This window comes from Callionymus lyra, chromosome 17 (genome assembly GCF_982586985.1).
Source record: "Callionymus lyra chromosome 17, fCalLyr1.hap1.1, whole genome shotgun sequence".
Classification (NCBI taxonomy): domain Eukaryota; kingdom Metazoa; phylum Chordata; class Actinopteri; order Syngnathiformes; family Callionymidae; genus Callionymus; species Callionymus lyra.
The window spans coordinates 12,802,866-12,820,106 of NC_141834.1; the positions used below are offsets into that span (position 1 = coordinate 12,802,866).

Sequence of the window (17,241 nt, forward strand, 5' to 3'; positions counted from 1 at the left end):
GAGTCAGTAGATCATCAAACACAGAGGAAGATCGTTCCAAAGCTTAGGAGCAACAGCCTGGAAGGATTTCTCTTCTCTGGTCCTGAACCGTGTTCAGGAACCATCAGTAGATTCTGATCCATAAACCTCAGAGCCCGAGCTGGGGTGTAAGTCTGGATCAGATCAGTGATGTAAGGAGGAGTCTGACCATGAATAGATCTGAAAGTAAGAACCAGAATTTTAAAATGGATCCTGAAAGAAACTGGAAGCCAGTGAAGAGTTTTAAGGATCGGAGAAATGTGAGTTCTTCTACTAGAGCGGGTCAGAGTTCTGAATCAACTGCAGGCGAGACAGATCCTTCTTGGTAAGACATGAAAACAAACTGTTACAATAGTCCAAACGAGAAGACAAAAACGCATGGATTACAAGCTCTAGATCATGTTCCGACAACATTTTCCTAATTTTAGAGATTTTTCTCAGTTGAAGGAAACAGTTTCTGGTCAGTTTTCTGCAGTCTTGCACTAAGTAAGTAAGTAAGTAAGTAAGTAAGTAAGTAATATTTATTTATATAGCGCTTTTCGAGACCAGGGTCACAAAGCGCTTAAACAATCAAAACAATACTAAAAAAAAAAAAGTATATACTTTAAAGATCAAGATAATACTGAGAACAACACAGGAGTTCGAGAAATTCAAGGAAAAGCCTGAACAAATAGAAACGTCTTAAGATGTTTCTTAAAGGAGTCAGTAGATCCATCAAGCGCAAAGAGAGAGGAAGATCGTTCCAAAGCTTAGGAGCAACAGCCTGAAAAGATTTCTCTCCTCTGGTCCTGAGCCGTGTGCGAGGAACCATAAGTAGATTCTGATCCACAGACCTCAGAGCCCGAGCTGGGGTGTAAGGCTGGACCAGATCAGTGATGTAAGGAGGAGCCTGACCATGAATAGATCTGAAAGTAAGAACCAGAATTTTAAAGTTGACATGAGACATGTCTTTATCAAATACAACACCCAGGTTTCTCAGGCTCATTTTGACAGACTGACCTAAGTCACCCAAGTACTGACTCAACCCTGGAATCTTATCATCAGGAGCAATCACCAGAGTTTCAGTTTTGTCCACATTTAGCTACAAAGTGTTTTCACTCCACTGTTTGATTTCTAGTAAACAATTGACTAAGCTTTTTAGCGTCTGTGGCTCAGTTGGATCAAAAGAGCAGTAGAGCTGGATGTCATCAGCAAAAATGTGATAAGAAAAATCAGGAAATCCCTGAATGATTTTACCGAGGGGAATGAAGTACAGCAAAAACAATAAAGGACCCAGAACAGAACCTTGAGGGACTCCACACAACAGATCTGCCGATTGAGACCTCATTTGATTGGCAGATACACTAAAACTGCGCCCAGAAAGGTAAGATGAGGACCATTCTAACACAGACCCAGACAGTCCCACTTCATCCCTCAATCTTCTCAGCAGCCCGGTATTTAACTGTATCCACTCGTCCTCAGTCATCGCTAAGATCTAGCATGATTTCTTTTGTTCCTTTAACTGCAGACATAATGACTGAAAATATCACAAAAATTAAATAATAAATGAAAAATATGTTAATATTTGAATGTTAATTGTAAACAGAAATACACAGTTTGTTGAAAATCTCGACTATAAAGGAACTGGAGCTTTAAAAACAAAAAATATATATTTGATGTATTATTTACGAATATGATATCATTAAAACAATTGCGATATTTAAGTGCATTTTTTATTTTATCCTTACATTTTTGAATAAAAAATGGACGTACTACATAATAAACAAATATATATAAATAAATGGATTAAAAAATAATATTGAAATTTGCACAACAAACTTTGAACAATATTGACGCCGTATTTTGTTAAAAGCTACTTTCTTGAAAATCTAGACTTTGTTTAAATACAAATATATTTATATATATTAATTAAAAAACACATTTTAAATTGCACAACAAGTGCAACCTACACAAGAGGATCATTATCAACTGCTTCTGTCTTAAGTGCGATTACATTTTCTTTTTAGTTCTTTTTTTATGAATTTAGTTTTCTTTCCTTTTTTCAAACCACATCTCCATCCACTCGTGAACAGAACCCCTACATACCCGAACCCCTTCAGTGACGAAGAAAGTCCCGTGTTATCGGACCGGTGGTCATGTCTCTTTGGTTCTGGAGGAGCCGCCGAGGTATTTACTCAGAGTTTTTTTTACTTCACCAGACCACGCTTGAATTTATTTCCCATTAAAGTCGTCGAACGCTATCATGAAACTATTTGCGAGAAGAGCTTTCAGCCGCGGCGGCTGCTTTTTTTTTTCATTCCTGCGTCGTGCAAATGTAGTCCGAGCACATTTGTTCGGCGTGACAGCTGGAAGTGTCGCGGAAATAATTACAGCGTCTGAAACAAGAAGGAGCGACAACGCTTCTGTTCAGACGACTTCCGAAAAACAAAAGAAACAAACTGTAGTGACGCGCGAGCGTTGATCACGGCGACTTATGAGTGTTTTTTTTAATCTGTCGTCGCAGGTGAGTGTTCTTTCTCTAGACCACGCAACACCTTAAGTTTTTTATTTCCTCAAAAACAACAACTTTGACGTCTCCCGCGGCTTCTCTTCTCGCAAATTTCGACTTTTTGTTTTTCCATTAATCAACCCGGTCGCGTCAAAATCACGACTGGTTCCGTCAAATGAACGGCCCGGTGTTCGAGACGAGTGTTTTCCAATTAACTTCATCTGAACTGAACCACTTACCCGCATGTCGGAGTCAATCAAGAGTCTTTGCCTTTTCCTGCTGGGATTGGCACCAGCAACCTTCCCCATGAATGGAAGCTGATGAACGAGTAGATAATTGAAATAATCACAGGTTTCTTTGGCAGGTTTTTTTCAGGGATAATTCAAAGTTGTAGTTACCACCTCAGACCACTAGGGGAGCGGACGTCAAAGTCCAAATCAGGGGCCACATTATGTACAGAGTTAGGGGCCGTCAAGCCTATAGACCAGGGGTGGGCAATTAAAATTCTTCAAGGGCCACATTAAATCCTGTGAATGTTGTTAGGGGCCGTCAACCAAAAAGAAAGACGAGAAAATCCCTAAAAAAAATAGAATGAAATTTGTCATTAGGCCGTGACATTTATTAAACTAAATAAGCTGCAATTTTATTCTTGTATATATGAGTTTTTTTTCAAAACATTTCTTCTACTAACTTTAAAAAAAGTATTTTTAGGGATTAATATATACTCCAAAAATGACAAAAAAAAAGTAAATAACTGTTTTGTGAAAATGTAAATGAATAATAAATACAAAATACACTTTTTTATGCATTAGAACCGTTTATACACGATTGACTTTGACAATACAAGGGCCACATAAATACAGTCAAAAGGCCCAGGTCTGCTAGAGACAGAGGAACAAAACCCCCCAAAAAATTTTTTAAATGTCTATTTAGCTCAAATTTATCTTATTGAGACAAATAATGATTAGCTAAAACATTTTTGTCACATAAAATATTATATTTAATAATGACAATAATTCAGTTTTTTCTTTAATTTACTTCACAATTATTTTAAAAGTAATACTTAAGTTGAAAATGGTTGTAAGTATAGGAAAAAAAACACAAATACAAAATAAAATGGTAACTACATGTCAGGTCTAGTCAAACCTTTTTTTTCCGTGATCATTTTTTAGATAATTTCCTTGTATTTGAAGGTCAAAAACACGATGTACCTGAAGCTCATTACGACGTTTGAGACTCAAAGTCCTCGTCGCCGCAGTCGCTGTTCCGACCTGTCCGTCAATGTCGGCCCCTCCGTCCTCATCACTTCTGATTGGCCCATCAAAAGTCATGTGACGCCCGGAGCTCTTTTTTTCAGAGACGACTACTTGTGTACGATGCTTCTTGTTAGCTTGAAATGTTTCGTACGATCTGTGACATATCCTCGTCGTGAAATTTCATAAAGTAACGTACGGTGAGGTTCATGGTTGGTGAGGCACTGACTCCTTAATGTCAGATTTACAAGTATATAAACCCAAAAGGGAAACTCATTCAATTGACTACTTGTTATTTCATATCTCAACAGCATTCTTCACACACATATGAAGTTTAAATATTCATTCTTTCATTGACAACCGCTTTATCCCAGGGTTGGGTCCTATCCCAGAAACATAGGGCGAGAGGCAGGGGACACCCTGGACAGGACGCCAGGCTGTCTCATGAAGTTTAAATATATATGATTTAATTCATAATTTCTTGGTATTTTACCGTGAAGTTTCAAGAGTGAACAATCCAGAGCGACTATAATAATGTAATGACAGATAGTCCCGCCTTTTGTTTCTTCCGATTGGTCAATATTGCGTTAGGCCTTCCGTGATTGGCTGGATTTACGCAAGACCGGAACAATGTTATTTATGGTGAACAGATAAATATTGAGTATTAAATGGGTGAATATAACCATGACATTTATTATTATTATTATTATTTTAGGCCAAAATGTAGTTTTTAAATATTCTATTGTATTTTTCTTAGTCTTATCTCTTTATATATGATTGAAATTAAATGCGTCTTTCCTTCGCCACACAAATCTATCTATCCATCCATCCATCCATCCATCTACAGTATCTATCTACAGTATCTATCTATCTATCTATCTATCTATCTATAGTATCCATCTATCCATCCATCCATCCATCTACAGTATCTATCTATCTATCTATCTATCTATCTATCTATCTATCTATCTATCTATCTATCTATCTATCTATCTATCTATCTATAGTATCTATCTATCCATCCATCTATCTACAGTATCTATCTACAGTATCTATCTACAGTATCTATCTACAGTATCTATCTATCTATCTATCTATCTATCTATCTATCTATCTATCTATCTATCTATCTATCTATCTATCTATCTATCTATCTATCTATCTATCTATCTATCTATCAAATAATTATGCTGTCATCGTCATCACTGTCTGGTACTTTGCTGCAACCGTTTCCTCTACTGCTCTGTCATGACTCCTTCCATCCTTTCATCTTTCACTCGTCAAAAGAACTTCGCTGCAGATTCCTAGACGAAAGTTAGTTTGAAACAATTTGTCAAAGATTAAAGATGAAAAGATTTGTCCCGAGGAGAAGTCAAAGTGTTTTCGGGACGAAACAGAAATGAAAGTCAAAGCAAATGACGTAAACGCTTCAACCATCTCTCCGGCCTCCACCGATCTGATTATACGAGTGGAGTCCATGCAACATGTGCAAGAGATGTCAGAGCCTCGCGCTGATCCTGGACCATTGTTCTTCGTCTCTGCTTTATTGAACAGACGAGGCCGAGACCAGACGCCGGAGGGAGAGCGAGGGACAGACGACGAGTGTTCGGGACGGATCGAGGTTATTAGAACATTTTTTAAGAGTTAAAAAAAAAACAAGATGTTTATGTAAAACCTCAGATCAATCTGGATCAGCCAGATCGATTATTAATGTCTGGCTCTAATGGTTGAGACACTTATTTGATGTGAGATAATCTAAGAGTTTTTTTTTATTTTAGTTTAAAATATCACGTTTAATTCAACCTGTCAGCAGGTGGTGAAAGTGTTTCCGAACTCGCTCCACAAAACGTTGAATTCAGGTCAGAATATTTTGAGTCGTTTTTACATTCAAAAGACAGACGAGGGTTACAGACATTATGTATCGAGCCAAGATACAATGATTCATCTACAGCAATAAGATAATCCTTCGCAGTAAAAAAAAGTAAATATGTTTTTCGGATAAATTAATGCTAAGGTCGAGTTGAGACATTTGTTCAATCATTGTTTCTTGGCTCGATACATAATGTCTGTGACCCTGTAGTGTTGTTTAAAATACAAAAAAAAACATGTTTTGAATTTGCACACAAATGTATTATATAGATTTTGACTTGTAATTTATTTAAAAAAACAACAACTTATACTCCATAAAATCATGCACATATTCTTCTTAAAGTACAATAACACTTTATTGCACTCGTTGTGTAACTGCCTGAAATTATTGTTTTCTTTGGGATTTTATCAACTAAGACAATATTTATTTAGGATGGAAATAGATGTTGAGTAAATAGAATCAAATCAGTAAATATTTTGACAGGATCTTGTTCGAAAAAACCACCAGGATGGAATCATTAAAAGAATAAATCAATATTTGTAATATATAACCTAGTTTTTGTTCTATACATAAAGAAATTAAACAATTGTTTTAAGTCCATGATTCAATGAGAAAAAAAAAAATTCAACCGTCCCTTAATAAAAGATTAAACATCTTTATATCAGAAGAATTATTTCTAGTACTTTTGTGAGTCTTAACTTTGCATATAAAGTAATAAAATTCATTTGAAACCTTTTATTTTGTTTTCTAATCAAGTACTAATTAAGATTTTCTGTTGACTGTTGCTTTTATTGAAGTTGCTGAAAAACTAATTTCGCTGTGTGATAATTAAAAGCTTCTAATTGAACTTCAACTGCACAATAACGGAGGTCAGTGTTACACAACCTTCTGTGTGTTACACAAGTGTGTGTTTGTCACATTTGATCCTGATCAGCTTCAATCTTGTGACGATCTTCCTCGTGTCGGAATCTAATAAAAACAAACTGCAGCCTCGTCCTGTAAATGTCCAACAGCACGAGGAGAATGATTTTAAAGAAGAGAAGTTTAAATTAATTTACCTTCTCACGCAGAGGTGGAAACTTTGTTTTTTATTCTCTTTAAATTTATAAAGTGGCGACATCAGTCACTTCATGTGGAGGAAGAAACAACATATTCTTTTAAAGTGAAAAGTTACATTTTTACTTTATGACTTGTCCAACGATGGAATGAAAGGAGCGACAAAAAATAAGAAATGAATTAAAAACAAATGAAAATATGCTCAAAACAAACAAATATTCAGAAAAAGTCAGTTGACAATACAATGTTCCTTTCTTAATTATTTTTCTCTTAGTTATTAAAAAATCCCACAGAAATGTGCGAAATAAAACTTTATTTATTTATTGGTTTTTAATTAAACCATGTTGAGAAATGACTCAGCAAAACAAATCAATATTATCAAGAAGAAAAAAGCGTCAAGTAAGACTGCAATTAAGGTTTTGTCAATAACAAACATTTGATTAAATGAATATGTATGATATTCAATTTCTTAGGCCAGTTAGCCAAAGAAAAACTCACATATAAATCAAAATTCTTACATATATCACACATTTAGAATACGTTTCTGTGAGTCAAACACCTTTTTTTTCATTTCTTAGTATTATTTTTATTAGCACCCATCATTTTGATTTCTATTTCTATAAAAAGCACGTTTTTATCCTTTAGACAAGACAGTTTTATATTTCTTTAAGATAATTTAGTTTGTATAAAATACAAATATATTGGAAAATAATAGAATTCATTCATTTTGAGAACAAATGGGGAAAAAAAGAAAAGAGTAGCTTTGAAAAAAAGCGTTTGTAACCCTGTCCTGTCGACTTAATATTCTCCCTTTTTTTAAAACGACTGATTTGATTCTTCACTACAAGAAGTCGAAGAAGAGACTTCAGCGATTTCCACTTGAAGGTCGAAATGAAAGCTGCTTCCAAACAAGAGTGACAAACATGTCATCACACACCATGAAATAGAAGCATTAGCACTATTATCCAGTAAGATTGCTTCTCCGGCCTCACAACAGCTTCCACATTACAGACTATATAAATGGAAATGCATTTATTTGGATGTCCAGCTCTGTGTTTAGAGACGACACGCCACCACCATCATCATCATCATCATCATCATCAGGGAGAACAAATGCAAACGTGATTATTTACCGAGAACTTGAAGCAGAATTGAATTAATAAGAAAAAATATATATCATTTTGGTCAATTATAGGAGATAAAAGAACGTTTTTAAATGCAACACATCTATAAATTACACTCGTATTCCGTGCGTGTCCATCTAGGGGGGGAGGCCCGGGGCAGACCCACACTGTTCTAAGAAGAATCAACATCCTCGCGGTGCTGAGTCGGCAAAAACATGTTGGTTCGCCTTGTGGGAGTCGATTAATACGGAGAGTCTATTGGGTATCTTATCTCAATACCTCCGTCGGTTCCTCACATTACAACGACCTTTCTCAACCACAAGGTCATCTCCGGTCCCTGAAGTCTCCTTATCTGCATTCTCCCGTGCGCTACCCTCGGAGTGTCTGGTGTGTATGTATGTGTGCGTTTTTCACAAAAGTTGTGGCCGATACGTCACTAAACAAACGACGCCAAACTGACCTCAATCTTTTATTAGCGCGCTCGCGTGCGGCCGGTCGTAATGAAAAAAAGGCTCAGATTGCAGTCGGGTCTTCACAGAAGAAGCAACATTTTCTTCACGACGAACGTGAAAAGGACGACACAGAAAAAATAAACGCACAATAACCGTGAAAATACAAAAAAACTACACAGATGTTATATCGGTAATATAAAAAACAATGTTGGTTCTCGTGTGATTTGAAAGTAATATTTCAGTGTGAATAAGGCAAAGATTTAGATCCTAAATACCTCCTGACCATTCAATCCATTCAAAGTTTGTTTTTTTTTTACCCTGGAGATCAATGACATCAACATTGGTCACGACATTACGAGAACATACTTGCAAAGATTCATTTTCCAGATTGTTTTTGCGCAAAGAAAAAAAAACCAAGGGAGTTTAACCCCATTAACACCAGTTAATACAATTTTTTTTAAAGATAATGGACAAAAAAAATCGTGAGATATTGTTTTTTGTGCGTGTAGCATCCAATTAAAATCCTCAAAAAGTCATTAAAAATAACAATATTTTTGCGTCTATTTGAAGTCTTTTACAACTCCTGCTCAGCTCAAAGCCAAAATAATTATAAAAAATATTTAAATGTCTGTTAACTTTTTGTCAATATAAACACAAAAAATATTTTTATAAAATGTACTTTTTTTTGGATACGGAAAGAAATTTGTTTTGGTGTTGGTTTTGCATCTGGAAAGACATGGCAACTTAAAAAAAACCCCAAGATTTGGGTTTGAATGAACATTTATAGAAAATGTAAAAAAAAAGTAAAAGTATGTAGTGAATGAGGAGGATGATGAAGCTCTTACTTCGGCACCTGAAGAAGAGCCAGATGTGGTCAGTAGTGAATTATTGGTTATAATAAACTTATAATTGAATAAATTCATGATCTAAGACAATATTTTAACTTTTGACACAGAGGTCATTAAAGTACATTTTGGACGATTACTGAACATATCAATTGGTTTAAATTTTGAAATTTAGATTTTTAGATACAAACTGACGACTTTCGCCAACAAAAAATTGTCATTAAACAGTGTTAAGTCGGTAGTTTTTGTTAAACAACCCAGAACAGTTTGGGAAATACTTTTTAAAAAGGCTGACATCATAAAATAAAAAAAAAATGTGATGAGTCAGCATTTTACATGAATAATGCAGGGGAGCAACGATAATGAAAAAAAGGAAGACGACGTATAAAAGATAAATGAAAAAGTCAAACTACAAGAAGAAGCAGGAAGTGAATCAAGGATTAAACAATCAGCTAAAAACTAGAATATTATTGCTAATGTACATCATTCGGGAGAATATATTAACTATCTAAACACAATTCTTTGTAGAAAAAAAAGACACACAAAAAAGACTTGCATATTTGTACAAAACAGCTGGTTTTCCAGGTCCAGTCATTTGATCCCAGGAGGGGGCGCTATGGCTGCTAGCTCTGAGCTAAACCATTGATCGTAAACAGCAACGGTGTCAGTGCACTTGTTGTTTTTTTGGCCACGAGGATTCAAACCGACGATTGTTCAGGTTCCTGAGTGTCCTGGTCATGGAAGGACTGCGGCGATGTTAAGTTTGATGATGTCATGGATGGACTGGGGGGGGTCACGGGGTCAGGGGGTCAACAGCAGGGCGAGCAAGAGGAGCAGGAGTGAAGAGTTCGTGGAGCGACGCCCGCTGCTGTACGGAGCCGTTCCTGCAACTGAAGAAGAAGAAACATGAGCTGATGTTAATGTCGACTCTTTTGGTTCGACAGAATGAAGTCACAAGAAAATGTTTCCTGGTTCGGATTTTCCTCAACTTGTCCACCTTTTATGACATCGTCATCATCAGCCGGGGCCTGAAAGGAATTGTGGGTCTTTTTTTCCAACTTCATATCTACTTTATTATCTATTTTAACATTTTATCTTGTTGTAAACTTCTATTTCTGGACACAAATTCAGTTCTTTATCTTCTTTTTATAGATGATAAATGAAATTAAATATACTTTACACTGTGTGTTTAAAGCCGACAACTCTTAAAGGGGATCGTGTTGCAGTGCATTATGGGAGTTGTAGCACAAGTGGTGGCCGTAATATGATTAACCCTTGTTTTATCTCTGGGTCAAGATGACCCGAAAGGGATAGCACTAACACATTTGTTTTTCGGGCCTTCGGGTCACCTTGACCCAGAGATAACACAATGGTTAAATGGTCATTAAATATAGAGTCTTTAGCTCAGTCTCCAGTTCATATGAATATTTTTGTGCGTCCACTTTGAAACCTGTGAAAGTTATTTCATATTTCTCTGGTCAACTGCTGTGGGACCAATTATCGAGCCTGAATAAACAGACATGAAAAAAAAGACATATCTTATTTATATTTGACGGAGAAACATGCAGTTTAAACCTGAGATAAACCAGAACTTTTAGCTTTGAACTGCTCTAGAATGTTTTTTTCATGAAGTTTATTGAAGGACGTCCTGATCCAAAAAACAAAACAAAAAAATCAGATTTTCAGAGCCAACAAATTTGACGTTTTTCTTATTTTTCTTAGGGTCAGACCTGTTTACTTATAACTTGTTTAAGTTTTGAAAACATTTATTTTCTTCTTTCCTTCCTTTTTTATTTGTCCGTTTATTATTGGTCATTATGTTTTTCGTAGTGCTTTTATTTATATTTTTAAAATGAAATGTATGAAAAATAAAACATTACACAATTTCACTTTTTTGCATAATAACACAATTAGATGTATTTAGATTTATAACATGTAAAATATGAAATCATTTCTTTAAATAAAATGAAACAATACAATCAAATTAAGACTAAAGCCTATTTAAGCATGTATTTTTATTTATTTATTATCACGTTTTTTCCATCATTAAATTCTTTTATTGTCCCTTTTTTTTTCTTACCTTTTATTTTATTTATTATTACGTTGTTTTGTTTTTATCACTAAATTCTCTATTTGTCCATTTTTTCTTTCCGTTTTATTTATTTATTTATTAATACGTTTTTCCCATCACTAAATTCTTCATTTATCCCTTTTTTTTCTTTAAAAAAAAATAAATCTATTTATTAAAAAGGTTTTTTCCATATCTAAATTCTTTATTCGTCCCTTTTTTTAACTTTTGATTTTATTTATTTATTATTAAGATTTTTTCCATCATAAATTCTTTATTTGTCCCTTTTTTTCCATTTTGTTTCATTTATTTACTATCACGTTTTTTTTTAACATAATTAAATTCTTTATTTGTCCTTTTCTTTTTACTTTTTATATTATTTATTTATTATAAAGATTTTTTCCATCATTAAATTCCTTATTATTATTATTATTATTATTATTATTTTTTTTTTAACTTTTGGCTTGACTGTCCAGTGTCACGATCAAAGTATATGATTTGGCCCCTGAGAAAACGTAACTTCTGAGGTCTTGAATATAGTTTCATCCCATAAAAAAATTAAAAATTAACCTAAAAATTTAGATGATTTGTGTAAAAAAAAAAGCATTAAAGTGAGTTTGCGTCTCACCTTGTATCTGTTTGGATCCCTCGGACGCTGTGGCGAGAGAAAGACAAGATTATTATAAAGTTGAGACGAAGAAGAAGAAAACAAGTTGCTGATGAGTCATTTTTTGCTCACTTAACTTTCTCAATAAAAAGTACAGCACGGGCGGAACAAAAAAAGAAAGCCAGACAAATGAACAGGGGGAGCTATTTACCATTACTCAACGACTAACGCCGTGAAAAATGAGGAGTGACTGCTGGTGCGACCATAAATATGTCCCCCATGCAAATTCTCTTAAAGGTCGGGGGGGAAAAAAAAGGAACAGCAACAGGAAAGATGGTGTTATGCAAATGCAACCAGAGTGATCCGGACCATGGCGAGGAAGAGGGGGGAAAAAAAAAGAAGGGGTGCAACAGAAGCTCAACATGACAGAGTGAGACCACGAAGTGGACAGTGGATGAAAGGAGGGTCAGCGGAGAGCAGAGCCAGGAAAGCACGGAAGAAAAGAAGGTTGAGAAGATGGAAACAAGGTCAGACAGAGGGAGAAGGGAGGGAGAGCAGGGAGACGGCGGTGTTTGTGTCTGGGGCGTCACTTTCTCAGCGGGGGGGCGCACTAAAAGGAAATAATGGAGAGACGGATGGAGGGAAGGAAGGGCCTGTGGAGGGAGGAACGCAGGGGAGAGGCCAGCGGAGAGCTGGAGAGGAGGAAGAGCTTTGAGATCTTTTAGGACGGAGGAGAGGACGGAGGTCAGAGGAGAGCGCAGCAAAAACACAGCTGTTGTTAAATCGATCTTTAGCTTCTCCTGACACACACACACACACACACACACACACATGCACACACACATGCACACACACACACACACGCGGGCACACACACACATACACACGCACAAGTGTGTATTGACATCTCAACAAGCGACTAGAACAACTTCCCTCAGATCGACTCAGATGATTAGAGAAACCAGTCCAGTCACGCCGAGGAAGAGGAGGAAGAGGAGGAGGAGGAAGAGGAGGAAGAAGAAGGTGTATTCATGAGGGTTGAGGAGGAAGAGATAGAGGAGGAGGAAGAGGAGCAAGAGGAGTTAAAGAATGAAGAGGAAGAGGTGGTAGAGGAGGAGGAAGAGGTGGAGGAAGATGAGGAAGAGAAGGAGGAAGATGAGGAAGAGAAGGAGGAAGATGAGGAAGAGGAGGATAAAGAGTAGGAGGAAGAGGGTGTATTCATGTGGGTTGAGGAGGAAGAGGAGGGTTGAGGAGAAAGAGGAGGAAGAAGTGGAGGAAAAGGAGGACGAAGAAGAGTAGGAAGAGGAAGAGGAGGAGGAGGAAGAGAGGGAAGAGGAAAAGGATGAAGGAAAGAAAGAGGTGGAAGAGGAGGAAGAGGAAGAGGAGGAGGAGGAAGAGGAAGAGAGGGAAAAGGAGGAGGATGAAGGAAAGAAAGAGGGCGAAGAGGTGGAAGAGGAAGTGGAGGAAGAGAGGGAAGAGGAGGAGGATGAAGGAAAGAAATAGGAAGAGGAGGAGGAGGAAGAGATAGAGAAGAAAGAGGAGAAGGAGGAAGAAGAGGAGGAGGAAGGGGAGAAGGAGGAGGAAGAGGAGGAGGAGTTAGAGGAGGGTGTGTTCATGAGGAACATGGAGGTGAAGAATCTGCAGCAACACGTCGCAGCAACAGTCGTGGAAGTAAATTACTCTCAGATCTGAACAACCAACAGACATCAAGGGGTTAACGAAGCATTAAATAGCTGCTGGGACTGGGCCTCAGTGAGGGTGAGGGTGTGTGTGAGTAAGTGTGTGTGTGAGTGTGTAGGTGTGTGTGTGAGTGTGAGAGTGTGTGTTAGTGTGAGAGTGTGAGAGTGTGTGTTAGTGTGAGAGTGTGTGTAGATGTAGAAAATGGAGAAGCATGGCTGAAACTATTCTCAAACTCCAAACAATCTCTTCTATTTTTACTCATTATGACTTATTTTATTTATATAAACAAATACATTTTGTTTCGTAATATTTATAATACTTTATCTAATATTTCATTATTAAAAATATATTTAACCATTTTGTTTCTTTCATTTTTGTTTAAACTTTAAAAGTAACTTTTGACTTATGTTTAAGTTTTTTCAGATTATTTTGTCCTCGCAATATATAAAATGTATATTTTCTAGTTTTGTTAAGTTTCATTTGATCAGTATTTATTTTTTAGTTGTATTAGTTGATATTTTATATTATATTTTGAGTGTTTTTGCAATTTTCATTTAATTTGTAATTTCCCTCCCTTTTGTTGCATTTTCCGCAGTATATATTTAGAACTAATTACTAGTTAATTCATTTTTAATATTTTAAACAATATTTTAATATTCACTATTCTGCAATTATTTATTCATTTATTTTTGTTCATTTTACCTTTTTTTTAAAAAAAAAATCCTTTATTATTTTTTATTCTTAACTTTAATAAATTGATTTTAAATAGTTTTTACAAAATATTTTAAGTCAGTTTGCTACATATTTAATATCCTGTCCACTTGTACTTGAAAAAACATCATGATTTCATCTTTAATTGTTTTTAATTATTTTATTTTTTTTTAAGTTAATGAAATAATATTATTTTTTTATTTTTATTAACATTTAATTCATAATTTTCCAAACTTTAAAAAAAAAATTGTATTTTAATAAAGATAAAAAAAAATCATTATTTTAAAATATGCTAGTCACAACTACGTACAAATAAATACATTTTGAAATAAAATACAAATAAATGTATTGAACACGAAATATAAATAATAATATAAATATAAATAACAGCAAGCGTTGAATCACATGTTGAGGTTCTAGTCATGCAGGTTTCTGACACAAAATGGCGGCTGGAGGCTGCGAGTGCAACGCTGAGCGAGTGTGTTACGATCGTTCGCACAATTACACGTTTGTACTTGAAGCCATTTTATGAATCTGTGTCGAATAATCACGTTAAAAAAATGGTTAAAAATAACAAAAAATAGATTCATTTCAAAGAAACTGTGTCCTCGGATGATCCGAGTGTTCAGGCGTGAGTTCAAAGGGTACAAAGTATTGGGGGTCGACAGTGATGGGAGGAGGAGGAGAAGGAGGTGTGTGTGGGGGGGGGGGGGGTTAAGAGTCCAGAAAAGAAAAGAAGGAAACGGTGAAGAAGTGGAGACGACAACGAATGCGACGGACGCTCACAGCAGGAGAAAGAGAAGAGAGAAGTCGAGCGATAAGAGGAGGAAGAAGGAAGGACGACAACATGGCCGCCTTCATCGGACGACAACGACACGTCGTGACTCGAGGTTAAGTTTTCTTTGACATCCAGTTCGGGATCTGACCAAACTCTCCGCCGTTTTGTTTTTGAATAACACGTTTGGAATTGAAAAAATAGAAATTAAGTATCGCTGCATCGTTAAAAAATACTTTTGTTTTCTAAATATTTTTATAATACTAGACGCACATCTACTGTATATTCACCAGAGTTTTATTTTTTATAAACACTTATGTTTCAAAAGATACACAAATAAAAATCTGTTTAAGACGAACAACAATATAAAACTAATCAGCGGTAAAGTTGTAAAAGCTAAGTTGTTTAACACAAACTATTAATACATAATTGTAGCTAGCTAGCTGCTGTTAGCTTGGTCATATTTTCAATGCTAATATGTGTATTTTAGCTAAAGCTACACAACAACAGAATTTATGAGTTCAATTTCTTGATGAAGAGAGTAAAACCTTCAGTCTGGTTCTGGTTAGGCCTCTGCCTTAATCTAAAAAATCTTGGTCGCAAACTAAAGCTACAAATTTCACAAGTTAATTGGAAAACAACAAAAAAATTACCAAAAAAATTGAATTGCTTCAAAGTAATTAAGGGTTCTACACGAAAAGTAAAAATTATGTTAACTACAGAAAATGCAACAAATAAAAAAAAAGTTAAGTTCTCGTTGAAAACCCACAAAAAGAAAAATTGAATTAAATCAATAAAAAAGACAAAAAAACAGAAGGATTTAAGAAATTTCAGAATTTGGATCCTGACACCGTTTTGAGGATTATCTGCCCCTCATTTGAAAGAAAACACACCAACTTGGCGGCAAGTTGACATAGTAGTTTGTTCGCTACCAGAACCACTGTAGAGGTTTGCGCCCCCTAGTGCATGGGAGGATAATCGCAAACATATTGTCAGTGGGACACGGATTGAAGGCGAACAAAGTCATCACTCTGCCGTCGCTCATCCTCGCTGTGACCCTGGAACACAGTCAAAGGATGTCATTACGAGTCTCCGGCGCCGCAGTGTGCGAGTCGGTCCTGCTGCTTTTGTTGTGTTCTTGGGTTAAATTAAGACAATAAACACACAGCGACACACTCGAGACGAGACCGGGGGACTGCTGTGGCGGGGTGACCTTGAAACAATGACGGTACCTGGATCTCACTGTCACCGTCCTGCCCTTCAGACGGGCTGTGATGTGTGTGTGAGTGTGTCTGTGTGAGTGTGTGTGTGTGTGGATAATTAATTCCAACCATCACAACAGGGCACCCCCTCATGGAACCACACTCGCCGCTCCAACAAAAAAGTGGTTTGGAACGAGAGACGATGGGATTGAAGTCCAGATAAGAGATGAGATGGAGCTGAAGGACAAGAGCTGCCACCACCCAGGGTTACACACACTCACACACTAGAGTATACACACCAGCATACACACACACACACACACACACAGACGCAGTGGAGCTACCTGTCAGATAAAATAAGAGATGTCAGTGAATTCATGTTTCTGCTTGTGTGTTTCCATCCAAACCTCACGAAAAAATATTTTAAAGTTGGGATAAAAATGAAGATAAAATACATGTATACATCTTTTTTGTGTCGTCAATTTTATTATTTCTATAAAAAAAACGGATTATGAAATTGGCCGTGCAATTTTTTTAAATTTTCTCCAAACATTTGTATGTAATAAAATCTTTTTCAAAATTTTTACAATATTTATTTTCACGCTTAAAAAATAAAAAACAAAACAAAACAATAATTTCACCAAAATGTGAATGTTTCCTTGGAAAAGAGCCTACTTTTTTTTAAGCGCAAATTCATTTTATTTGATTTAAATATATATGTATTTAGTTATTTATAAAAAAGAAATAGCGAATGTGTCTTAACAAAATTACATACGAGCGCAAAAACACCAAGTTAAATAAATAAAACGTTTATTATTATGATAGGAAATTGTGAAATTAATTGTAAAAACACATTTTATAGCTGTGAATTATATTTATTTTTGGTTTGTCAGTTCAGTTTATTTTAAAGGACAATGTGCAGTTACATTAAAACCATGGCTGCTCCAGATTTAGCACAATGCTACTTTCCGTCATTGGTTTAAGATTTATAATCGTTTTATTGTGTTACAATTTCTACAACTACACATGTTCGATGAACACAACAGAACGTATAGGATCAAAGTCTACGATGAATTTAATACTGTAAAATAT

The 17,241-nt window shown here is 35.8% G+C and overlaps 1 protein-coding gene across 1 annotated transcript in view; it reads right to left on the reverse strand.

Moving 5' to 3' along the window:
• Positions 1-6,702: 6,702 nt before the first annotated feature.
• efna4 (ephrin A4) overlaps positions 6,703-17,241 on the reverse strand; it is a 50,733-nt gene continuing 40,194 nt past the window's right edge. Inside the window, exons 4-5 of the mRNA XM_087812479.1 lie at positions 11,803-11,829; positions 6,703-9,996 (exon numbers count right to left, since the gene is read on the reverse strand). Of these exons, the coding sequence (XP_087668605.1) occupies positions 9,908-9,996; positions 11,803-11,829 (116 nt within the window). The 3' untranslated portion in view covers positions 6,703-9,907. The remainder of the gene's footprint in view (positions 9,997-11,802; positions 11,830-17,241) is intronic.